General features: G+C 39.3%; 2 protein-coding genes across 4 annotated transcripts in view; one reads left to right on the forward strand and one right to left on the reverse strand.

The window, feature by feature from the left end:
* The window catches only part of GNAZ (G protein subunit alpha z), a 75,122-nt gene extending 71,707 nt beyond the window's left edge, over window positions 1-3,415 (reverse strand). Inside the window, exons 1-2 of one of the 3 annotated variants that reach the window (XM_069795154.1) lie at window positions 3,191-3,415; window positions 85-219 (exon numbers count right to left, since the gene is read on the reverse strand). The gene's annotated coding sequence lies outside the window, so the exon portion shown is untranslated. Of the gene's footprint in view, window positions 1-84; window positions 220-2,461; window positions 2,622-3,190 lie in introns of all 3 variants that reach the window. The other 2 variants (XM_069795155.1, XM_009919353.2) reach the window with 2 other exon arrangements.
* RSPH14 (radial spoke head 14 homolog) overlaps window positions 1-22,620 on the forward strand; it is a 105,406-nt gene extending 82,786 nt beyond the window's left edge. Inside the window, exons 4-6 of the mRNA XM_069795156.1 lie at window positions 18,588-18,813; window positions 20,165-20,298; window positions 21,265-22,620. Coding sequence (XP_069651257.1) covers window positions 18,588-18,813; window positions 20,165-20,298; window positions 21,265-21,506 — 602 coding nt within the window. The 3' untranslated portion in view covers window positions 21,507-22,620. The remainder of the gene's footprint in view (window positions 1-18,587; window positions 18,814-20,164; window positions 20,299-21,264) is intronic.
* The last annotated feature ends 3,646 nt before the right edge of the window (window positions 22,621-26,266 follow it).

The following is a 26,266-nucleotide window of genomic DNA, read 5'->3' on the forward strand; positions in this document are numbered from 1 at the left end:
TATTCTGTATCAAGTCCAGATTAATAACAGAACAAATAAAAGCTGAATTTAGCCCTTCTCTGTCACGTTGTATATTCCACATACCTTAAATTGCCGGGGGACTTTGAGAAAAGGGTCAATTTTAGTTCTTTCAGATCAGTCTAGTTTTTCCCTTTTGTGATTATTCTTTCGTCAATATGGTAGTTGAAATTTGGACTTCTTAATCACCACTCTTAGATTCTGGAAAGGTCAATAAAAAGGTGAACTTTGAATATAACATACAGTGTAAGTCAAATTCTCCTCTCAAGTAGACTGAAGGGAATCTGTTGTAACTATTAATTGATGTGGATTTATTCTGGATACTTCGGGGATCACAAGGAACAAAACTTAGCCCTATTTTTTATTAAAAAGAGGACAATTTTTCTCACCAAGTAGAAATAATACAATTGTATTTAAGTATACCAGTATTTTCATTTTGAAGGGCTTTCATTTAAAAGTTCTCCTAGATAAAATGAAATAGTTAATTTTTTGCATAATAAGCTGTTACTGCCGAAGGTGTGCAACGTCAGCCTTAACAGCATTTGTGGGAATACCACTACAATTTTCTTAGTAAAAATAATATGATTAAAATCACTGATAATTTACAAATCAGAGTTTGTGATGCAAGTAGAGTTACTGAATTTGTCATTGAGACTGTGACCTCATAAAACTGTTCAACATTGTTGTTCCTAGAGGGCATGGGAGAACCTGAAACTATGCGTGCTCATCTTGGGCCTCGGCTCTCTCCCACTGAAATTAGTGACAAAACTTCCAGTGGCTCCTGTGAAAGCAGGACCAAAACTTTACACAGAAATAATCAGATTCAACTCTCATTTTCAGTTACATAAATCTGGACAATCTCTTCTGAAATAAGGGGAATTACTGTGATTTAACCCAAAGGAATTGGGGGTATTTGTCTTTAATTCATGGAGGGGGAGAGAGAAAAAGACATCCTTCCCTTATATTGCCTCACCACTGCATATCAACCAAGACTCTATCTGCTGTCAAAATCCTTATCTGCTTAAGCTGGAGAGGAATAGCTGACTTCACCATTTAAGGATTTAAGCTTTTATTGTCTACTGAATTTTCTGTTATCCTTATCCCTCTACTTATCCCCTTCCCCACCACTTAGCAGGTAGATTCCTTAAGAAGAAGGGACACATTTCTGTTTCCTGGTTCTGTCTAGGTTTCTTAAAACTTAGTGTACCTTATTCCATCAGTATGTAATCTGAACTGAGACAACCAGAACACTTTCACTTCAGTCCTTCAGAACTACCTGGCTGGTTATTTTTAGATTATCGTAGTTAAATTCAAAGCCAAGGCCTGTAGCTGAAACACTGAGCTGTACTGGAGGCTTACTAAATTCAGGGTAACACCTCCAGAAGAGTCATTCAACTCTGTTCATCAGTGGTCAATGAAGTGACAAGCACATAATCCTCAGACGGAGGTGTAGCATTCTTTATGTAGCACGTGGAGTTTATTCATCTCTGTAAGGTCCTTTGTCAGAAGGAAATCTCCACGGCCCTACACAGAATTTACACTGGTTTTCTTTTCTTACAAGCATGCATATGCACACAGAAGTGGGATTCTTCTTTGAAAATGCAAGTCAGTGCTTTGGTAATGGGAGATCATGAGATTTTCTCCTAAATATGCCATATAACTAGGATGTTTTCTTTTGATTGTACCCGTCACTGGCTTCTTGAAGACTGGCACTTCATTCTTCTGTACAACATAGGCCTATCCTGTAATCATGTCCTCTATCCAAGGGCAGGGATCTGTGTTTTTTGCATGGTAGCTTCCAACCAAATGATTTGATGGAGACAGCCAAGTTAATGGCAAAAAGCTCTCTGTTCTGCAGAGCTGTATCTCTTCAGCTAGCCATTCTGTGCCCTGTTGAAGAAAAGTGACTATTTCTGCCTATAACAGCACCTAAGCCATCAGCTCAGACTTTAAACATCTATATCCATAAAGTCAGAAACAATTTCCCCTAAGAAAGTACAAAATACACGCTCATTTTTACTCGTTCATGATCCACAAGTCAATGTTCACAGTACCGTGTTTTTCTGCCTGACCTGCTGTTGCAACCTTTGTAGATGAAATTCTGATGGCCACCCGAAGGGTGTGACCCACAATGGCGCGAAATACGGAGCCACAATAAAAATCAAATTGTGGGTGTAAGAGTAACAGTAAATGGATATAAAGAAATGCTGAAGGGAAAACTAGTGAATTTTTCCTCAAATCTTGCAAAGGAAAACGTTGTCGAGATATGTCAGTAGCCTCCAGAATAAATACCGCAAGAACACACGTTAAACAGCTTCTACAGTGAAACAGCCAAAACCAGATCAGATCGGTACTCTTAGCAGAAATTAAACTGACATATATTTGTCTGTAGCTCTCTCGGCTAACATTGAAGGGTTGGGGGTTTTGTGTATGAATCACTCACCCAAAATGCAGATGCAAAGATACCAAAAAATTTGTGGTTCACAACTGCAGATGGGAGCCGTCCACAGGTGCCGATTAATATAACAAAACCTCCTCGTTCCTTCACATGCACGGGCACACACGAAGAGGTAGAGTGTCCGAGCTCCGCAGAGCCACGCATCCTTAGAATGAGCAGATGCAACTGTTACAGGGAGGATTTATTACAGAAATTCGGCAGCTAGGAGTCTTTTCCGATGGAACGTTAGCCAGCCTGCATTTCCCTGGGAGGAGGTGCTACATAGCGTGGAGGTTCTTCTCCCAACAGGCGGAATCTAATGGATTACCTTTCTGAATCATTAAGAGAACGCAATGGATCTTAGTAAGGGTCAGGTATTGGATATTAATGGGTTACAATCCAGGCTAGGAAAGGGAGATGACTTAATTTTGTGAAAAAGGCATCAAGCTGAAGCAGCAGCTGATAGAAGGCCAGTATCCCTTGAGAAGGTCATTTTCACTGTATCAGCAGCCTGCCTCCCCTTACTATTTTTTCTCTACACACCGCGAAATATTTCTACCTGACGGTGACATTCATCTTTTCTTTCATCCGGCAAAAGCATAGCTTACTGTTTCAAAACGACATCTTTCTCTTCTTGCTTTACAAGTCCCTTTTTATTTGGGAAATACACAGAGAGGGAAATGTTCATCGCTAAACTGATTTAAGAGAGAAAGAAATGCAGAATATTTCACTCACCTCTTCAGCACCAGGCAGGCAGGCAGCCTCCACCTCCTCAATCCATCAGTACAAACGCTCGCATCCACTGACGCGTCTCCTCTCTGCTTTGGCCCCTTTTCACATCAGCATCTATGATTTGCAGCGAGCAGACACACCATGACTGCAGACGCTAGCCCCGCAGCCCAAGCAGGAGAAAAAACCTGCCCTTTCTCATCTTCTCCCCAGAAACCGCGATTTTTTTTTTTTTTTCCCCCGAGGCGCTAATGGCAACGCTCGGCCGGTGGCCCCCCGCGGGAGACGGGGAGGTGCTCGGCGATCTCGCCGGGAAGCCGGGGCAGGGGGAGCGCGGGGCTGGCTCTGGAGGAGGAGGCGGAGGCTGCCAGCCCGTTTCCAAGCCAACGGCGGGGGGTACCGCGGGCGGGGAAGCGGCGGCGCGGCCGGCGGGCGGGCGGCTCCCGGGGCCGGCGGCGGCTCCGGGCCCTTGCGGCCCCCGCGATCCCCCCCCGCCTCCCGCGGAGCTGGCCGGGGACGGGCGGGTTCGGGGCTTTCGGGGCTCTCGGCCTCGTCTCGCAGGCTGCACGGCACTCCTGCCTTACATAACGGGCGCGCACAGCCGTGCGCCCTTGCCTCGTACCGCGTAGGCTGCGGCTGTCCGCACAGCCGCCTTGATCCGCTCGGGCTTGGGTAGCGGTTCCATGTTTTCTGCAGTAGTGCAGTTCATGGCTCCGTCGGGATCGTGATGTTCGTGATTAATTTCGCAGGGCGCGCGTTGGGGGAGCTGATGAAGTAGAGGGAGCGAGGCACAGACGTGTTAGAACGATGCGATCGAGGGTAACAGGAGACGAAACACTTTGTGTACTTCCATGGAATTTATCTACTGTTTGCATTCCCCTTTTTCCATCACTCAATTGCTCTCGGTACTGTGCGTTTATTTACTGCTGCTTTCCCGGTGCCGCCTTTCTCTTTTCCTCGCTGTTGCATTTGTGTGTGGAACTTACTACAGCTTTTTTGAAGTAACAATGAGTTATCATTTTCCTTTTACCTCAGTAATGGGTTTAACCTATTTATATTTTACATTTTTTCTAGCGTCTTCTTCCTTTTGGCCATACTACAATACTAGTTGCATTGTTGAATCTGCAGCCCTGATCAAATAGCTATGATTTCTCCCTACACTGCTAATTTTATAAACGTGATTTGTTACTGATACACTTCTGCAGGAGATAGCAATGGAGACTTTCAGACATAGACAGAATGCAGGCATTTTTTCCCCACAATAAGACTAACATAATACAGTGCAGAAAGCGCCTGATTCCTGTAAATAATATTACTTCCAGTACTGATATTATCAGCAGAGCAGTAGCATCAATGAATTATAATAATGAAATATTTTAGTGTAAAACACAATGTAGCAACATTATTTTTCTTGCACAGAAATAAGAGCCATGAATCACTATACCATGTGAGGGAAATTTTCCTATAAATAATGAATCTTAGGTCCTGTTCACACTAGAAGAGTTTGCGAGTACATCTAGACTGGCAAAGTTGTTCTGGTAAACTCCTAACATTTAAAAAAGAAATGTCATATACATAACTTACATCATTCTCCCAGCAAAATTATAATATTCAAATCATAAATTTGCCCTGCTTTAATAAAAAATATTATCTCTACGGTTTTATTTTGAGATTTTAGCTTTCAATATATATGCGCATGTGTCTTTTGGTGCATTTATATGATCACGTAGTGGTCAATTTCAAAATTCTGACAGTGTTTTGTTTTGCAAATGTACTCTTTACTTGCAGTTGCATAAATCCCTGATATAGTTATGTCGGCAAGGGAATAGAATAAGAAATTGTATCTGTGGTAACCAAGTAGTCTAGATAATAGGATAAAAGAACAATAACAAGGTGTACAGGTTTAATCTGCTACTCCATAAAGAACAAGTAGTTACTATAGAAACTGTCACATTACATGTATCTTTAGTGTAGTACTTTATGTGTGAGAAAAAGCATCTTCCACACATTAACCAACTTTGGCAGAAATAACAGCATCAACTACCATCCTCCTGGGTAGGAAGATCATCATTCACACATTCTCTACAGATTTCATCACTCCTAGGTATTTTCAATTGATATAACAAAATGCTTGCTTTCCTGCAGTTTAGAGGGAGGCACCTAACTGTAGATCAAATTTTGTCAGTGAAGGAATTACAAGCATGCAGTACATGAGTAATGGAACAGGTCTTTCTCTGAGAAGTTTAGTTGGTGTTATTTCAACACCACAGTATGGAAACTTGCTGTTGATTAATGTCAGCACTAAAACCCAACTCATCTGAAAAATAAATCAGCCGATATGTCTACATTTTACTTCAGTCTTGCCCTTGTCCTGCATCCAGAAATTCTCAGTTAGGGCCTTTCAGCATGCATTGATTTCACTACATGTAGCTAAGCTCCCATAGGAATTTAAAAAGAAATATATGTCTCAAAATGGCATATACAGGTATTAAATGCCAAAGTCAAATGGCATATAAAAACAGTTCTTTAGCTCAGTACTCTACATGTTGTTCTTTGTGTATGGATAAATCGAAAACACACAAATACGTATTGAAAGTGAATAGTTTGCATTGCTTGCTTTGCCTGGAAATAGTAAACAGCAATTTGAGAGAATCATGATGATCTGACTGGATTCCTGCTCCCTCTTCAATGTCAGGCAGGTCACCATTTTTTCCTATATCGGAGCAGGTTTTAATTTGAAGGGAGTAGCATTTGACTGTTGAGGTGTAACATCTAATACGCAGCTTACTGGAACCCTTAACTGCACAAGTTTCACTCAACTTGCCAGTGCTATTCATTGACCAAAAGCCAAATCCTTGCCTGTTTACTGTTGCTTTCTGTTTGGGATCAATCAAAATAGATGCATTCATACATGTTTAGTTTGAAGACAATACTGCTAAAACAGAAATGTGCTCTTAAGTGGAAAATCCCATAGGGATTTTTCTAATCAATTACCCTTTATTCTACCATGACAACATCAAAATATTTATATGCACACATGCAATGTTCTTGGTGAATGTACATCTCCAAATGATAGAGGGTAAATTGAGAGGCCACATCTGGTCTGTAATAAAAATATAATAAAAGACATTTTGTATTTCATTCAATTTTCTACCAAACACCCTCTTTTTAACAAGCAATTGTAGATCTGGGTTAGATATTTATAGATGGGTCTGTGATTCTCTCAGCATGAAGAACTGAACAGAACATTTAGAGAAGAATAAAAAGGCTGTATTTTTATTTTTAACCATTTCTCTCACATGGAAGAATTTAAAATAGCATCAAGTACAGATGACTGGGTTCTGATATTTGTAACTATCTGACATATTGTTGCTTTGTACCAGTGATTGTGACATGGCGGGGAAAAATACCCATGAATGTACCTTCCAGCAGGTGGTATCAGCCTGACCTCATTTGGCTTTATCATTTAGGATGAAAATTCACTTTCTACCAGGATTTCACCCTTCTATCTCCTGCTCACATCCTTCAAGTAACTGAGGGTTTCACTTAATATCAACTGTTTGCTCTTCCTATGAGGTCAAATCATGGAAGACATTTGAGAATGTGAATCCAGATAATGAGTTACAGCTAATACCACAATCAACCAAAGAGGACTCCTCTAGTTCTTCAACAGACAAAAAATTTAAAAAGAAAAAAACAACCAAACCCTAAAATGGTTAAGTGCCTTACATACCTTCCTTCACAGTTTTATTATGTACCTACTGTATTTGCAGCTCACAGTCATTGGCTCAACTGCTGAATCAGCAGTTGCCACTGAAGCCAAGTTTGGAAAACAAGCATTAAATCCAGCAGCTGGTAGACAGCTGCTTGGAGGTTTGCCTGGAGCCCTGGAAGATACGCTGGCTTTCCTGTGCGGTTAACTTTACGTAGCAGTCCTCACCTATCCTAAGCTTTGTGATGGATACATGGACCCCAACTCCTTCAGAGCCTCTATGAGAAGAAAGCTGCAGACAGGGATACCATGAAATAAGATAAAGGAATGGAGTTCTTTGTAAAGGACCCATCCTTCAAGGCTGCATTATTATGTTTAAAAAAAAAGGGGGGGGAGGGGGGATTAAAGTAGTCTTTCCTCATTCTTCGTTATTAAGGGCAAAGAAGTGGGAAAACCAAAACAGAATCCCCTCAAACTTTAACCCAAAAAGAAAGTGGGGATCATTTAGTAAAGTATACAACAAAAGATCTGTGAAGTGTGAGCAACTGACAAAATCACTTGAGATCAAACTATGATTCTTCGGGAATTACACCCAAGGAGATGCAATTAAACATAGCCAGGAATTTTTTTAAACCAAAGCTTTTAAAACAAAAAGTACCAGCTTCAGATCTCCTAGTAAAGTGGTCTGAGCAACAGGCTATTAGTTACTCTTGGGATACCCTCTTCCCTCCTGCAGTCTTCCTGTTTGAAGGTTTTCCACTTCATAAGAATGATTAAATATTCATCGAAGCAGTGAGTTGAAAGTAGGTCTCTCCCACTTGAGGATACAGGTAGGCATTTAGGTCTTGTTTAATTTTTGCAATAACAAACAAACAAAAAGAAGAAATGTATTGATTTCAAATATTTTTTGTTTTGCCACTGATGTTCTTGACAGCTGAAGACGTGTCAAACTGGGGCCTCAAAAGAATTATACCTATTTTAATAGGTACTTAGAAAAAAAATGTTATAATTGTATTTCACATCTCCTTGTATCCTTTACACATGATAATTCTACTTCATGTAGGAACCATGACCTATAGCTACAATTTCGGCAGGCACTATTATTTGTCCCTTTTATTACCTTGTCATGTCTGATTAACTAGAATAAGAAATTGGTAGTTTTAAAAAAAAAAAAAGACTGAAAATTTTGTTTGAGGACACAAAGGTAATTCTGGGAAGCTATGGAAGAAGAGATGGGGACATTCAGGTAGCTTTACTATAGGGACTTTAGATGCCAGAGCAGTTCTGTAAAAGTTTGGAATACTGCAGTCAGGTCTAAGTAATTAGTTTAGATAATTGTACACCCATTTTGTACCTACATAAAGATATTACATACATACATCTACCAACCGGTGATCATTTAAGAAGTACAAAGTAGATATACAAAGTGGTAGCTTTAGGCAGTTATAACTGATCACTACCTCTTTTGTGAAGCATTTTTAGACAGAGGGGTAAAAAATTGTACAAAAGACTGTTTGGTCTATGACTACATTAGTGATAAACTAATCAAAAATTGCATAAATGTGACTGCTCGGTTTTGTGATTTAGCACTTCCCTTTTTTAAAAGTTTTTGCTCTGTCAGTGTCATGCACAAGATCAATTCAAATAACAAATGGAAGTGACTTAGGAAGCAATTCAGCCTCCAGACATAAGTCTCAAAGACCATTTTCAGCTTTCAAGAATATCCCGTCTGGACCCAGCTGCACTCTAGAAATGTCCAAGTGTCCTGTAGGTCTTAAGTCATACCTGACAGTCCCACGCAATACCTCAGATACTAAAATGACATTAGAAACCTACATTTAGCCATCTGAATCACTGTTACTAACTGGGTGATGGAATCAATGAAACAGGCAAAGCACATTATGCTAACTTTACCTGCCAAATTAACTGATTAAATTAATAAACATTTTATCAAATCTTTCAATAAATGTAGTTTTCAGACTTACTTATAACAGTTATTTTTAAAAGCATATCAAAATAGCAGTAATTTCTATCAGCTGATGAAATAGTTTCTGGTATCTAATTGTTGCAATCTGATTCTCTGTTTGTGTTTAACCGTGTTTTGAATACTCTGTATATAATGTTCTTAAAGATAAGCACATTAGTAGCTTTCAACAGCACATTGTTGAAGTGTCTATGCTTAACCTGGCATGTTTACAGAAGCTAGACCTAATATTTTAGTCCAGGTTAAGTAACAGGTTCATTTCACTGTTGTTGTGGCTTGGGTCCTACTGCACTAGTTGTTTTCCAAATAAACAATAAAAAAGGTCTCTGCAAAACAGCTTCATTCATTCACTTAGAGACCCTCATTCAGGAACGCATCTCTAATCAGAAAATATGTATACTGTTAAGACATGTGCCTAGTTGTGATAGACTCCTTTCAGCCAACATCTGTGATTTACAGCTCACTGGAGGAATAAGGCTCTCAACCCAAGAGCAACATTTACTGGGGAGGCACTTCAAAAAACGAACCATCCTCAAAGCAGCCCACACCTTGGCAGTCTTGTATTCAATTAAGGTTTAGGAATTTTTCACTGCTGGAAATAAAATATATAGACTAAAACATACTGGGAAGCACTATTGTAGAACCTCATTCAGAACAGAATGCAATTTTCATTCGAGTAGTGTGAGTAGTTTTCCTTAAGAACATGGCTTCCCACGGAAAATGTGAGATCTGCAAAGTAGCAGCTCTGAGTGGAAAGTGGAGAAGCAGACTGACTCTCCATACAGCTCCACTCATGTGGTGCAGCCATCTGGGCCTGTGGTTCTAATCAAGATATGTTTCTTCTACTCTCATTTCAAACAAAATTGACAAGCCAGACCATCTGAAGCAGAAGAGGATTTCACCTGCCTGTAGTACTGTATTCTTCTTTTCCTAGAGGTTTTATCAGTTCTAACCTTTCAATTGTGCTCGTCTTGGCACAGTGTAAGCAGTGTGAACTGTAGGATAAAACTGACTTACTGTAGCTTTGCCAGCATGCTAGATCAGCAAATATAAGCAGTGGATTTGTCAACACTACAATTTCACCAGTTTCTTCTTCCTTGGAATTTCTGTCAGGTCATTTTTTAAAGTAGCAAAAAAATAAACCTCGCACCCTTCTAACAACGAAGAAAATGTGAAAAAGAAGTGCTTATACAATGAGACTGAATTAATGTTCCCTTTAACCTCCTCCCGTTGTCTTCTACCCCTATTTGCAGTCTTTCAGTCTGTGCAATGATTCATATATTCAAAGCAAGTTTATGTTCATTTTCAAGATTAAATTCCTCAGTATCTGACACAATTAATTCTAGATATTTTGTTCCTCTGAGCCTGTCATTTGTATTTATTGTTTGACTGTAGTATAATCAAATTATACAGGAAACTTTCATATACCTCTGTTTCTGATTGATTGTGATTCAGTTATACTATAGAAGTTCAGAGAATATTTTCACCGTCTTAATTATATATTTCTCCTACGGAACAAAACTGAAAAAATGACTGCTCTTTTACGTCTGAGCATGTGTGATGTTAATTCACTAGGTGCAAAAGGTGAATGTTAAAGATAACCAAAACATATAATGGTCATTTTGCTATGTAATGCCATTTTGTAATGCAGAATTCCAGTTGCACAGATATAGCTTCCAGATACAGAAATTTAAGATATTTAATAAAACTATTTCTTGAACTTCATTCATGCTGCTTTAATTTTTTGGCCTTCTGCCCCAAAAGAGGAAAAGATTTTTTTTTAAATCCAGTCTCTCAGCAGAAGTTCTGAGAACTGAAAACTTGCAATTGCGCATTTGTCTCACATTAAGGGCTTGTAAGGCAGTTGGACTTAAAAGTTTAAAACTATTTTTATTAGTGTAAAACATTGCCTCAGTCCCCTGAAGGGTATCTCTCCAAATGGTCAGGCATTTTTAGACACCGCAATAAAATGATTAATACCAAGACTTATCCGTGGCTCTGCAGAAGCTGTCTGCTCTCGTACAGCTTCCCACAGAGGAAGCTTCCCTAGTCCCACCGAGCCTCCAGCTGTGCCCACCTCCCTGTTCACGTCTCCCATGAAATCAGGGGAGAGGCCAGGGGTCTGCAGCGGGCAGGAGAGTTAGCAGCCTGCAGCCGTCCCCTCTGAGCATGGTACTCTTGCTGGTGAGCTATGGCGGCCAGCTGAGCAACAGCACCCAGGGAACCTGGTAGTAAACCGGCTCTTAATGATTTCTCAACTGTTCAGCTGACCTGAAGAATTACTTTAAGCTACTTTTTGCCTCTTTCCTTCCCATGCACTCCCTTTGCCCTGTCCAGCTAGACAATAATCTGTGTAGGAAGTGAGCTGTCTCTCATGCATCTTTACAACGAGCCTCTGTGACAGAGCAGACCATCTTTCTCCATAGGAATCTCTAAAATTTACTGCAGTGTAAGTAATAGTCATAGAACATTTGTCAAACTGATAATGTCGCATCCACCTTACCGCATCAATTTCTCTGTGACTGAAACTTGCTATAGTAACTGTTAACACTTTCTACACTCTTGATGTACCTGCTTGGTATAAAGTATAAAATCCAACATTTAAGTTAGTGTTTGTGAATGTGCCAGTCCAGGTTCTCTGCTGAACATATTCTCTGTGTTACACACACTAAATTCACTGTTTTCTTGTGAATGCTGTATTTCACAACAGCTACTTGTGGAAGCAGAATGTCAGCAGAGTCTCTTATGGTTAAGGGCTGCACTGGTCCCTTTTAGTCTCATAGCTACATGTCTCCATTACTGACCAGCAGAAAAAAAAGGACAAATTTTGACCTGGAAAATCTGAAGTGGGGTAGCAACTCAGTGGCTGAGGCTCAGCTTTTTGGGAGTAGTTACCTCAAGGCTTTAATTTTGTCTACAGTAATTGATCCGAAGACTTTGGCGCAAGTAGTATGTATGTCAGATTGTTTTCCTGCCTTCGTGCATTTTGGCAAAGTCTTCCCTGTAGAGGAAATTAATAAATTTCAGGATGACATTTCCTTCTCCATCCAAGAGAACACGAAGGAAAAAAAAAAAACTTTCTGGGTTATTTTCAGTCATTAATTTTTACAGTTTTTAAAAAACTTTCTCTGAATAAAGGAAAGGTACTTTGTTGGAAAAATAAAAGCCAAGAAATTTCCTAATTTGTGTGATTAATATGCATACAAGATCAGCTGAATGCATGTTATATGTATGCACATGCATTCACACATTTAGGTATATGGGATGATCACAAGTATATCTCTTTGTTAAGTTACAAATTTAGAAAACTTAAAGAAGATTAATTATATGAGAGATGCAAGCAGCTAGAGTTCTGAAGGGCAAAATGAAAAGACTGCAAAAGATATCAATGTTTATACTTCAATGTGCAAGCAGACTATCAACAATTAGAGCTAAGAAAAAAATTATAAGCCAGCATTACTTTGTTACTTCTATTTCACCTTTATTTTGAATGTTTGCTTTCTTGTATACAATAATGTATGAATATAGTTTTATTAAAAGCAGGAAAAGTTGCTTTCATTTTGGAGACTACCTTCTGATGCCGTATGAATGACCAGCAATCCACAGTCCACAGATTATGCACTACCACAACGGAAAGCATATTTCATTATTTCCACGATAGTGTTTTTGGTGATTTTACATTAGAGGATCTGACACTGACATCGGTCAGAAGTAGGGTACTTGTCTTGGGCAATTATTGATCTTACTCTGTAGATAATTCTTGTACAAAAACAGAATCCAAGATTTATTTTCCAGGTTGGAAACTGTCTCTATGTGAAACACAATTCTACTCTAATTCATCCCCAGGGTTTCTAGAGATGCTGTGATAAAAGACATTCTGTAGACCAGAATTTTTAAGTTCTTTAGATACTACTCCTCTTTCCAAAGGGCATAAATGATTTAGATGGTTAAACCCATTGCTTTCAAGCAGAAGGTCACAGGCAGTCTTACTTACTACCAAAATGACAATTTTTTTTTTTTTAAGTTAATCTGTTTCTTGGATTTTAACAGAGAAGCTAATGCAGATATATTAGTTGTAGTTTCTATGTTAATTATTTTCAGCAGTGCTTTGATATTATGATTTCACGCACACTAAAGCAAAGTTTCTAAAAACAAAAACAAGCTATGCAGGAGTCTCTTTCATTCTTTACTGAGAATTAGGAACCTCTTGTTTATCAGAGCAATCTTTCCTGTTCCTTGTTAATGCTGGAAACATTTTGGATTTTTAAAGGACCCCAGAGGCAACCACATTATGTGCTTCTCCAGTGTACCGCTGACTTTTTACTATTTTTATAACCTTAATTTCTATTATGTCTTTCATTCAGATAACATCCCAAAATCCTTAGTATTGGAAAAATTCTCAGTGGCTTTGAAAGCAGATCCCATAACGCTTTTATAAAGTTTACAGCTATTGTATTTTTAGTGAGACTATGACAGACAATACTATTGAGGTTGTGATTTTATACCTGGCAAATCCCTAGGGCTGTCATAAGCCAATGCACAGTTTTGAAATGGTTTGAAATATAATTGTTTGCTATTTCTGGTCCAATACCAATATCTGCAGTGTTTTCCTCAGTTCTCTTAATATCCTAGTAGCTCTTTGGTTCTTTTAAACAGGGACTTTCCACCTCTGTCTTCTAAGATAAGAAATAACTCTTTGTCTCTAGGCATAGGCATCCTTTGGGACACCACTGTTTACTCCTGCTAAATTATCATTGAAAGACAGAATTATTGTGGCAAAGAGGAAAATGTTTTGACTTTCAAAGATGCCAACAGAATTTTCCTCTTCAGTTAGAAGACTTGATAAAGCTGATGAGGTCTAGGCAGGCGAGTTCTATTTCATTTAATGCAGTCTACCTCCTGCTCCAAGCTTACCAGAAAGAAATTTCAGCCCAGTTTTATAGTAGCATTATATTTAACCTACTCCCTGACACAGCTTTAATGCTGGAAGCAATGAGACTCAAAATGCTGAATCTTAACATTAAATTAGCTAGTACAGGGTTCTCAGACTATGCTCTTGTGACTGATGACTCAGAAATCTTCTCAGGGAGTCTAAAGAATTTTTTTTTTTTTTTTCAATTTAAACAGTAGTGAGCAAGGAGTTATTAAGGAAGGTGTGCTGGGGAAGGATCTTCTGCGGTCTTCTTGTCACTCAGAAAGGAAACATTATACAAACACTGCATTTTTAAACATATATAATAAATGCTAGCACTTACTAGTTTAATAAACACTTTGTTACCTCTAAAATGCTGCTAAACTATTGCAGTGCTAGCAAGAGAGCTTCTAGATCTAGAAATTTCATCAGGATCATTTGGCTACTCACAGGTAGTGAGCTCCCACCCTGGGATTTCACAGCCGCTGTGTACTGGATGTGTTGATAGCACACCATGATGATAGGCAGCATTTTTCCTTCCGATTGTGTCTGGCTCTGCTTTTCTTTTCCTTGTGTGCCCCTTCCTAAGTAGAAATGCTGGTACTGAGCATTTCAAAGAGTTGCGTGAACATCACAAAGAGACATCTGAGGTGTTAACAAAACATTCATATAATATAGAATCTGTGTTTACACGTTATTTTACTACATTATACTACACTGTATGTCACTTTGTGGCTATGCACGAGGCACATGCTTTGTACTAAAACAAACATTTAAATGGCTTTGAGTTGAAAACTGACATTTGTAAGGAAAAGGATTTGTAATGTGATTTAATTGATTTATGTAATTGAAAACCATAACAAAACACCACTGTTACGTACTACAAATGACTCCTTTGTCTTCTACAAAATTTAATTTGTTTACATGCCCTGCAGCCATACTGAGAGAACAGAATAAATGGCAACTCCTCTTTGGGCCTATTTGAAAAAAAGAGTCAGGAAAGGGAGGATGAGAGTGGCCAGAGGGTTATGAGAAGGAAGAGACGAGCGCTCAGATAAAAAGCAGCCCAAGGGAAGATTACAAGTTCTCAGAAAAACAGATCAATAACGATGTTAACTATGCAGCTGCAAATGCAACTATTTGCATTTTGAAAACATTTTTCCCTACTACTTCATTATGCCCAGGGTGTCTAGAACACTCTCTGCAACAGATAAATCACCTTTGAAATGGCAGTATTTTAATGAAAAGTCAAGATCCTGAGGATGCCGCCACATTTTTCAGTATAGGACTACTAGAAACACCAGCTTACCTTCCCCTCCTATTGCTTGCTCAGTAAGATGCAAAGATCTGAGACTGCTCTAATTTACAAGTAACTCTCCAACAACTTTCCACTGCTTTTGTCTCCTCCCTTTTCCCTTTTACCTCCCTAGACCTTTCACCCTTTGGGTCCCTTGGGAAAACCATGACGAATTTCCACCTGGAAATTTCAGCCTCAGTGTTAGGTAGTCTCTTTTTGTTGTTGTTGATGGCCTTTCCTCTCCACCCTCTTTCTCTTCACCACATTGAGACTTTTGACAAGGTCAAACAATTCATCTTTGTTTCTATATTTATATCTGGGAAGCTCCCTTTAGTAGCATGATAGCATTTCAGATAGGACAGCTTGACAAAAACAGTAGATAAGAAAGCTCTTGGTACAGAGACCTGGCCTGGTAAAATAAAACATATTTTAAAAAAAATGAAAACAGCCTGAGTGTTCACACAAAATAAGCACCCACTAGCTACATGGAGATTTCTCACCACAGAATAAATACTTCTTAATGGCTCCACAAAAGAAAAGCTATCCTAAACAACACTCTGTACATTACCTTGCCAGCTTATTGAAACAGAAAGACATAAAAGTGGCTTTGTTGTATATTTTGCACTCAGGACTGCTGTACAATAGTAAAGGCTAGCACCAAAAGAAGACATGAAGTGCAAATGCAATGAATGAGGGATGACTGAGTCAAAGAAAGCCAATAAATGTTAACTGGAAGCAATAAACTCAAGGGCCAATGAAAGTAGTCCTGCCTACTTGAATGTATTGGTCAAATATATTAGAAGATAAGTGAAAGACACAGACACAAAGAATTTGAAACCTGAATGCTGGTAGTACTTACTGGCAATATGATGACAAAGGATCAAGAGAATTGAAATAAGTTAGGAAGAAAGTTCTGAAAAAGAAGGAATTGCAGGAAACTAAAAATGGAAATGAAGATGATGGTTTAAAAAAGGGCTATTAAGTATTTGAAAGCAAGTGCAAAAAATAGTGATAGAAACCTGTCTGGGAAAGAAAAAAGTATATCTACCAGCATAAGAAAGGTAGACAGAATGCTATAGCAATAGTTGTTACAGAAAGATGGAAAGTCAAATTAAAGCAAGCAATGGCTTCTCTGGCTCAAGCCAGAATGCTGAATACTCTGTGCAAGAACAAGCGTTGGCTTATGAAATGATATGAGGAAATGCTTATGGTGTGACACTATCCCAAGGAAGATTAGTATCAATGTGAATTAAAACTACACAAAGGCTCTGGAGGAGTGTGGAGTTTAAACTTCAGTTCTTTGCTACTCTTTATGTTTACATTCAGTGTGTTACCTTATCTAGAAAGAATGAAATTACTTTAAGGTCAAGTAGTCCAGATGTGGTTTTCATTCAAAAATATCACAGATCATCTGGTAAAACAACTGTACAATAAATAGGTGCGTGCTACAGGGAATGTCAGCTTGTAAGTCTATCACCTCAAATTCATTAGTCTTCCTTTGAAACTGTACCTCCCAAATTTTGATTTTATACTGATTTCCACAGCATCCCAGAATTTAGAAGTGTACATGGTGACTGTGTGAGCAGTCTGGGTATCCCAATTTCATGCACACAGACCATATAGTTTCTTTTCATTAAAAACTTTGGGAGAAGTTTTAAAAGTTAACTTTGAAAAATCTTGTCTTTCATAGGCTATTTCAAAAGACCATTGGGAAGTGTGGCTAAAGCAGTCTGGATATGATTTATAGTCATCTCAGACTGCTTTAAGCTACTTCCATGGGAGCAGTTCGCTAGTGGATTCCCTAGTGCCTGGGACTCCATAAGGCATGGAGTATTCCCAGCCATATCCTTACTGTTGTCTAACCCACCCATAACTCTTCTAGACCTATAACCTATGATCTAAACACCTGTAATCCTTGTCAAGGGAGTTAATGCTGAGTGATGGAGTCAGCTGTGCAAGCTCTGCCTCATTCTCAGGAACCTCTCCAAGAGAGTCTTTTGCCAGACCAATAGTGCAGGTTTGCTTTATCACATCCTTCTGTGGGGACAGTATGGATGGGCTGGAGCTGATCCTTGAGAATTTTCTTCTTTTTGTTCCTCCAGGGGACATAAATATAGGGTTGGTCGGGGGTTTTTTAACTATGAAAATGCCAAAACCCCCATCTAATGATACAGAGCCACAGCTTCAAAGGTAACTTTTTTTTTTCCTCTGCACTTTCCTTTCCTGCTTTGCCTTTCTGGCACAAGGAGAAATCCTTGTTTTTAAAACATAGTTAGCCTTCAAAAGTGATTTGTTTGAATCTGTTTTTCCTTATTATTTATTTGAATTCTCACAGCAACTGACCTCCAAATGTAGCACAGGTAGTAAAAGCTGTAATATCACCCTTAGGTGTTTCCTTGCATTCGCATTAGTAAAGCGGATCCTAATAAGTTAGTAACATAAGAAGTAATTCAATGTCAGCAAAACCTCAGGAATATGTATAACAGAATAACCTCTAGATTAGAATCATGTGTTTCACCTGATTGTCAAGTTGAGGTATTTCTTCCGTGCACTACCAAGGGCCATGAAAATTGCTTTCCCGCTTGCCCTTTTATCCCTGACTGTGGAGAATCATTTGAAAATACCTTGGTGACTCTTATCCACAAAACTTCCTTATCTAACCATATATGAATCACTTTGAAAGGAGCCACGTTTCTCTTAGCAACCAAAGAATCAGTCTTAGCAACAAGACAACTCGAGAATTTTGCTTTCACATAGTTACTCGCGGACAGTACGTTCTGCTTTCTGCTTTCCCATGACATTGCTGTTTCACTGTTGACTTAGTAAAGTGTAGGAAATGGTACAAATCAGACACTTGCTCATAGCAAAGACATCACTTGCAGGGCAAATGATGATCTTTCTACCTTTGATGCTATTTCCTTCAGGAGATAGTGCAAGAGTACTGACTGCTGGAAAGCTCAAAATTTAAATTTTCCCCATGACAGAATTACTACAAAGAAATGTGTGAGGAAGCTGACAGTTTCCAAAACCTTGACTTCCCCCACAGAAACCATAGTGGAGAATCAAAGCATTAGCTCTAAAGGCTCACATCTCAGCCTCTCTTAGCATCTGTTCACGCTGAGAAGAGTTAGAAAGGCTGGATGTAAGGTGACTTATACACACACTATATATATATTTCCTGTGTTTTCTTAGCAAGAATAATTTGGGGAGAAATATTATAGTGGGGGAAACTAGGAACATCAGAGCAATTGCCATTTTGCTTATTACCTGGACTGATGTCTTTACAGGACTGTTGGGGAAGCTTCCTAAGGAAGCAATGCTAAGATGGCATTTACGAACAGAGCAGTGTTGTAGTAGTTTCCATCTCTCAGTCCCACATCTGTGTAAGGAAATGAGTAACCATATGTATTTTGATCCTCTTAAGAAAGTCAAAGTGCAGGTAGAAATAGTAAATGCACTCACACCTCACCCATGTTCCTTCTCTGTCTCCTTCTGTAGGGGCTGTTGGCATATTGCATGCCGGTTTGATTCCCTTACTTGTATTCAAATTGAAGACTGAGTTAGATGAAATCCAGGAGCTAATCCTTGATACACTCTCCAACTGTCTACGTGTGGAAGCTTCTGAAGCTTTAGCAACTGGTGCCATTACTATCCTGAAGGAAAAGCTCAAACACTCATCAGCAGCCATCAGAAGCAAAACAGCTTGGGTCCTGTTAGAGATTGGGTAAAGGAAAAGAAATCTTTCTTAATACTTCAGCCTAAGAAAATATTCCTTTCATGAGTGAATCAATGTCATTAGTTTACAGTTGTGTTCCACTACACATTGAAACTGTCACATTTCACATGTAAAGCAGTATTAGCCTGAATGCACACATAGGTAGAAGACTTCTAAAAATCATAACTGCTATAAATCACTCAAGAAAGCAGGTGCTGATCAGGAAATGTCATTCCTTCTCCTTCTATTTGTCTTCAGTATTGGCAGTGAAATCAGGATTTCTTTTTCTGGTACAGCACTGCTGAGAAAAAAATTCTTGCATGAGAAATCATGTGAAAACAGGATTCTGACCACCACAGAGGTAGGGAGAAGCTCTCTTATTGTTTTGAACAACCGCTTTCTCAAAAAATTAAAGGTCCTTTCCATGTGATTGAGGACAGAAATAGTTTTCTGACACAGGCTGCTACATACGTCAGTGATGCATCAAAAAAAGCAATCTTTATATTAAATTTGTGTATCAAACACTGGATGAAAGGAACAACCTAAGTCTACTGTCCTGCAATCACAAAATAGAAAATGCTCAGTAGATGTCTAGTTTAAAAAGGTCTGCAGATCATGTAGTTTACATACCAATTGGCACAAAACACTTCCTAATGTCCTATAAAAAAGCAAGGTCTCACAGGAAACGAAAGAGAGTATAGGTAACATGAGTCATAGAAAGAATGCAGCAATGCAGCTAGAGTATGGACATTAGCTATGCTCTAGGTCCCTGCAGTAGCTGGGCCATGTTAAATATTCCCCGCGATAGGCTGGAAAGAAAGAGAGAAAATTGACCTGGGAGAAGAATTAATTGCAGACCCCTAATTTAGCAGGTTTTAAAACCTGTACAGGCTTCAACAGCCAGGTTTCTAACTGAATTGCCATTAGGACCACCAGCACACTTAATCCTACATCCTGTTACTTGCTGCTGCCCATCAATCTCCAGTGTATCATAGAAAGTAAAAAAAAAAAAAAAAAAAAAAATCCAAACATCACCTAAAAATAGCCTAAAAAATTGTTAAGCCCACACACATAGGGTAATATGATATCATCAGTATTGTATCAGCAAGTAGATTTAATAGACACCAGGCACAAACAGATAGCCCCTTTCTTTTCTTTGTGGCTGGGTAGTGGTACTTGCCATCTGTCTAACAGTCAGAACATTGTGACTCCAAAGAGAACAGAGAGGAGGACTGTGTCTGCGCTGTTGTCATGAAACAAAGGAGGGCTGCAGGGGTCCAGGCATGGGGAGAAGCTGTGGGTAGCTGCACGGTTAGCAGACACAGTTCAGGAAAGCAACTTAACCATCTTTTCTGCACAGCACTCACCCAGAAGGAAAAAGCATGGTATGTGAAGAAGTTATTCCTGTGCTGGTGAGCCTGTTGGAAGATACAGATCCTGAAGTCCAAGCTAGTGCAACAGGAGCACTGATGTTTGCTACTATTAAACCTCAGGGTGAGAGAGAGAGACAGTTCTGTTGGGATGCTTTCCAGAAATCCAATTCTAAGGCCACTTAATAACAAAGCTTTTGACCTCCCCCGCCCCCCAAGTCCTCAGTTTCTGATAAGTCTTCAAGAAACTACAAGATTAGGACATTTCTTTAGATCTGTCTTGAGCAACTACTGTTGGTCCCCCATAGTGTCTAGTGGGGACAGTATATTTCACATTTCATTCACCTGAAGTAGGTCAAGAAGTTATTTATCTGCCCCATCTGCATCATTTCCCTCCAGAGAGGGAACATTTTCTGTGCAAGTCCAGACCACACAGAGATCCACATACCTGAAGCCACTCTGAATCACCAGTCCTCAACAGAGGAGCACTACTTTCTGGAAAACCTTTTTGGGGTTAGAGGCAGTTTCTTTCTCACAGCTGGGAGAGAAATGAATATTAATAAGGTCTGTAGTTCTCCCAAGTAACTTACATGACACTGAAAATAATAACTGCTAAATTTTCAGTGTGATGAATGAGTAATTAGACATAAAAGACTCTTAATAACAGCAGTTGTGTTCCAGTCCTCCTCTGCAGCCATCCCTCTGGCTTCCAAAGACAACACAGGAGTGGATCGCAGTGTTTGAAGTGTCTTTGAAAATAAAAGAATGAAGGATGTTAAGGGCATCTAACTGTGCCCCCCCCAAATAGTTTATCCTATCATTCGGTGCCTCATATATTCTTAGATAAGTTGTTGCAAATGAAATAATAATGTGCGAGGCAGATAAAGTTAACTAAGAAAGATCTTTTTTCTTAAAAATAAACAGCTGGCAGCTAGCTTTGGTCTTCAAAAGAAAAGCATGTCCTACCTCTTCGCACTGCACTCTCTGGGGTGTTCAGAGCTGTAGCTGGGCAGGGAGTAGAAAGCAGCAATTCAAAAGCATGTTGATTATATGTAATAACACATTTTAAAGCCAGTTTATTTCTCTACAGGGAGATTCTCAGCCCTAGGTGCTGAAGCCATTCCACCTTTACTGAAGCTGGTTGCTGAGGAAACCAGCAAAGCCCGTCTGAGCGCAATCAAAACCCTCACCATGCTGGCTGAGCTACCAGAGGGCCGCAAGACACTCCTCGATCATACAGATACATTTCAGCAGTGTCTGAATGATCCCTGTGAGGCAGTGAAAAGAGCTGCCAAAATTGCCATCAGTGTCATCAAATGGAAACCTTTCTGAAGACGTGATGTTTCATAGAGATCTATTGCCCTCTGTTGTTGTCTGGCTGTAAAAGTTGCATGATTATGAGACACCTTCAAAAACAAAACTCTTCCTTGGTTACTCTGGATCAGTTCCTCCTGAAAAGTCATTTGTCAACAGTTTCACATTGATATTGCAGGTCATGAGCAGAATAATGGGGAAAAAGAAAAGTTAGGAAGTCTAGAATTCTCCACTAGGAGTTATTTCCTGAGTTATCAAGATTTTCCTGTGATACAAGAAACCGATCCTTTTTGTTTTCCTCGTAATGTTCTCTCCTTTTTTTTTTTATTTTAAACTCTGAAGAGTTTTGCCATTGTGGCTCACTTCTGGGGGAGATGGAGGGGGTGAGAGGAAAGCTGATCCTCATGTTACGATCTAGTCCAACAGGAGTTGGACAAGACAATCTCCAGAGGTCCCTTCTGACCTCGTGTATTCTATGGTAAACAGCTGTCTAAACAGAGAGATCAGGAGATAAACAGAACAGAGAACTGAAAATGTCAATTCCCTATTTTGGAAAAATGTGGTTTGCTTTTTTCCTTTAAAAAAATCAACTTTTTTTTTTTTTTTAAACCCCTTTTACTTCACAGAATTGAGAATAACATAGAAAGTTCAAGCTGTTTGTAGAAGCAAGCCTATCCGACAAGACTTAAATTGCCTGAAGGAAATAAGGTAGTTCCTGTGGTTAGAGCTGACGGGCAGTTGAAGTGGTGGGAAGTTCAGTAGTATTTCACTCACTGTGTAGTCAGGGCAGGTCACTACAGAGATGTTGCAAATTTCTCAGTCTGCAGCGGCAAGTGTGTAATTAAGGGGCATTAACAGAAGGCCCGGGCAAAGAAATAAAGCAAGCTAGCAGGACAAATCCTGGCCATTCTTATCGACCAAGAACGGTGTGATAGTGCAGCTGACACAGCTTCACAGGAAGTCCCATTTGTTTTCACTCAGGTTTTGCTCTCACATGGTATTTTTATACCTAGCAGTTACCAAGTTGTAGCTACAAAGAAGCTGCATCATCTGTATAAAGGGGTTATTTGTCGGGGCTGCTTTTTCTATTGCAGAAACCCACTGTCACACTGCAAACTGCATTACCCTTATACAAAACATAAACTTACTCTGTAGAAGTGATTAAAGTTAAAATGTTTCTCTTCCATAACCTAACCAAAGGGTGAATTTCCTCTCCTATAAAAATGTGATTTAACAGTATTGAGTCAGTTGGATTCATTCCCTCTGGGCAGGATCTTGGAGAAACTCTGCCTTTTAAACACACTTTACATACATAAGGCACTCATACGTAATACATATTGACGCCAGAGTGCATCCAATTCAATAAAAGAGAGCCAGGCAGCTTAATAACATGCCAAATGTTCAGTAAAGGACCAGGGAACAACAGAGAACAGTAGGCTCATCTAGACTGTCGTGCTTTAACCCCAGCCAGCAACTAAGCACCACGCAGCCGCTCGCTCACTCCCCCCCATCCAGTGGGATGGGGGAGAAAATCGGGGAAAAAAGAAGTAAAACTCGTGGGTTGAGATAAGAACGGTTTAATAGAACAGAAAAGAAGAAACTAATAATGATAATGATAACACTAATAAAATGACAACAGTAGTAAAAAAAGGATTGAAATGTACAAAATGATGCGCAGGGCAATTGCTCACCACCCGCCGACCGACACCCAGCCAGTCCCCGAGTAGTGATTCCCCGCCCCCCACTTCCCAGTTCCTAAACTAGATGGGACGTCCCATGGTATGGAATACACTGTTGGCCAGTTTGGGTCAGGTGCCCTGGCTGTGTCCTGTGCCAACTTCTCGTGCTCCTCCAGCTTTCTCGCTGGCTGGGCATGAGAAGCTGAAAAATCCTTGACTCTAGTCTAAACACTACTGAGCAACAACTGAAAACATCAGTGTTATCAACATTCTTCTCATACTGAACTCAAAACATAGCACTGTACCAGCTACTAGGAAGACAGCTAACTCTATCCCAGCTGAAACCAGGACATACACTTAGAAAACTGCTGCAGGAAAATGCAGTAACAATGATAATTTGAGCTCAGTTCCAAACTTCTCTCACAGCCTTCCCCGATAATTCAGGTATCACACTTCAACGAGTTCGCAAAATAATTAGCTTGTTCAGATGTAGAAATAAGACCATCCGGACTGAACTGCTCTGACTAGAAGAAATTTGGCTGACTGGGACCTTAAGCACTGCATTCTGAGCATCTGCCTGATCGTGTCTGTTAAGACAACATAAACTGTTTTCAAATAAGGCTCTATATGGTATCCATGTTCTTGTCCTACATACACGCACAACACAAAAATGGAACAAAGCCTTAACTGAATTCTGAAATATGGATGCTAGTAGTACCCCTTCCACATGTCAGCTTTTGTCTCAGCAATTCTTTGGCACTATAGTATCTGACAACATAAAATACAATATTACAATCGCAACAGTAATTCCATTGGGCTATATTGACCACGTACTGCCTATATAAACACCGGAATTCAAAGCCTGCATACAGAACAGCCATGAACGATTATTAATTTTTTATTTTTTTAACTTATAAAGCTATATTTACTGACAAAAAGGTTGCAGATACTATAATTCAAAATCACATGCTCCAGTGTGGTGCAGCTTGCTGTAATTTATTGGAAGGACTGCAGATGATAAATGTTTGCAGGAGCACAGCTCAATATATGACAATGTTGGCAGAGTTAAACAGCCTATGTGAAGCAAAGGATGCTGCAGAGAACACAAGCTAATGCAGAAATAATCCTATTTATCGCAGAACACTGTTTTGTAATCTGTGGTGTTTCTAGAGCTGTATTATCTTGGTGTCCAAACATTTGTCCAGTGCAGGAGTGTGTACAGCACAGGCACAGTGCAGCAAACCCCGTCACAGCGTGGGAGGCAAGGGAAAAATGCACAGATCTACCTGATATAGCAGAGAAATATCACACTAACACCTTTGTAATCCTGACTATACGGAACCTGAATTAAGAGGTAAGTTTTTATTCTACAAAATCATTTTTCAGGGTATATTAAAATGTAACAAACAATTGCTCCCATAGGAATATGCTGATTCCTAAATCTCCTTCCTAAAATGAGTTTCTCAGCCACAATTCGACATCTGAAATGTCCCTTTACATTCTCCATAAAGACCTTCGACATCTCAAATGTAATTGAAATTAGTCAAATAGGTAAAACTCCTAACTAAATGTCCCAATGTGGGGTTTTTTCCCTGGGAAAATGTAGACATGCTTTCTTTTTATGTTATTTGGCAGGAAATAACATACCCTGTTTTATTAGAAGATATAACAAAAAAAGAAGAAATATAATTTTATAGGGCTTATACTATAGGCCACCCGTATATTTAGTAACAAGGCATAAAATCAGCATGCAGATACCAAGACCATCCACCAATATTAACAGTACTAAGATGTCCAATAATTTGGGGGGATATGTTTCAGTGTATTTCTGAATCTCCTTGTTCGAGCAGTGACTAGAAGATGGGAGATGAGATTACAGCTCTGAAACAGTAGTTGGGAAATCAAACCAATCAAGAGAATAAGTCCTTGAAAAAGTTTACACAAATAGAGAAAGTGATGGTGAAAGAAGGAAATACCCAAGTTGACCCAAAACATATTTGGAAGAGAGACAAAAAACAACCCAGTGGCGTGAAGAGAAATTATAGGGCAGAAAGAATTGAGTAGAAAATACACAGCATAAGCCTGGATTTTTAGGTTTGGAATTCTCAGTACTCTTATTCATTGTTAAACTAACTTTGATTCTATAATTTAGCAAATAATCATTTAATGAATTTTCATATCTAAAAAAAAATCCTTATGATAAAGGATTTTCTTTTTCTTCTGACGTACACTAAGTCTTGAAACAAATGAGAACAAGATGTACTGAAGTTACAGTAACACTGATTTATAAATCAGGTTGGAGTTAACCCAAGTTATCCTTTGGCCCTAGCAGTATTTTGACTTCTGTCAGTTATTACTTAACTGCCGAGTACAGTGTTGCCCTTAAGACAGTGCACAAAATGAAAAATGCATCCTAAAATTCTTCTCATACTGACATTCTGATAAAACAAAAAGGTCACCTGTCCTAGCAAGTCCAAGGGCGGGAACAGTTTGGGTCATGTTCCCCATGAGTTTCACCAACAAGATGATGACACTGATGTTACATGGGCAACCTGTAGTACTGATAGTTTTCTATGGGCAGTCTCTCCTTTCCCAAATTAGGACATGTTTTCTGATCCAGTTCACAGATTTAGTCCTAAAGACGTGCTTGCTGGCTTTGCAGTTGTCTTGGTGTTGAACATTCATTCAACACACAGCTAAGTACTAAGGACCAGAGAAGGTACTGAAATATAATGCATGTGGGGAGGGCCATGGCTGTCTATAGCTTTGGAATGAGAGACAACAGTCCCCAATTTGTGAGGCTGGGCAATTAATTAGCACTCTAGGTGTCAGTAAAACAATTAGCTGGATCAAAAAAACCACAGCTGATGAATGCTTCCCCTTGGACTGACTTAGCTTTCAGTTGAGTATACTCCATAATAAAGCTGCCACAGACTTGGTCACAAAAATGCTCAAGATCCTTTTGAATTGCTTTGTACACATATAAATACTTAAATTAACATGTCAGGATCTGGCACTCATACACTGTAATTAAACTCATTGTTTCAAAAGAAATGCTGTGTATACAGCAAATCTTTGTTTTTAGCTCTATATGCTCCA

Source organism: Haliaeetus albicilla, chromosome 10 (assembly GCF_947461875.1).
Source record: "Haliaeetus albicilla chromosome 10, bHalAlb1.1, whole genome shotgun sequence".
In the NCBI taxonomy this organism is placed as follows: Eukaryota; Metazoa; Chordata; class Aves; order Accipitriformes; family Accipitridae; genus Haliaeetus; species Haliaeetus albicilla.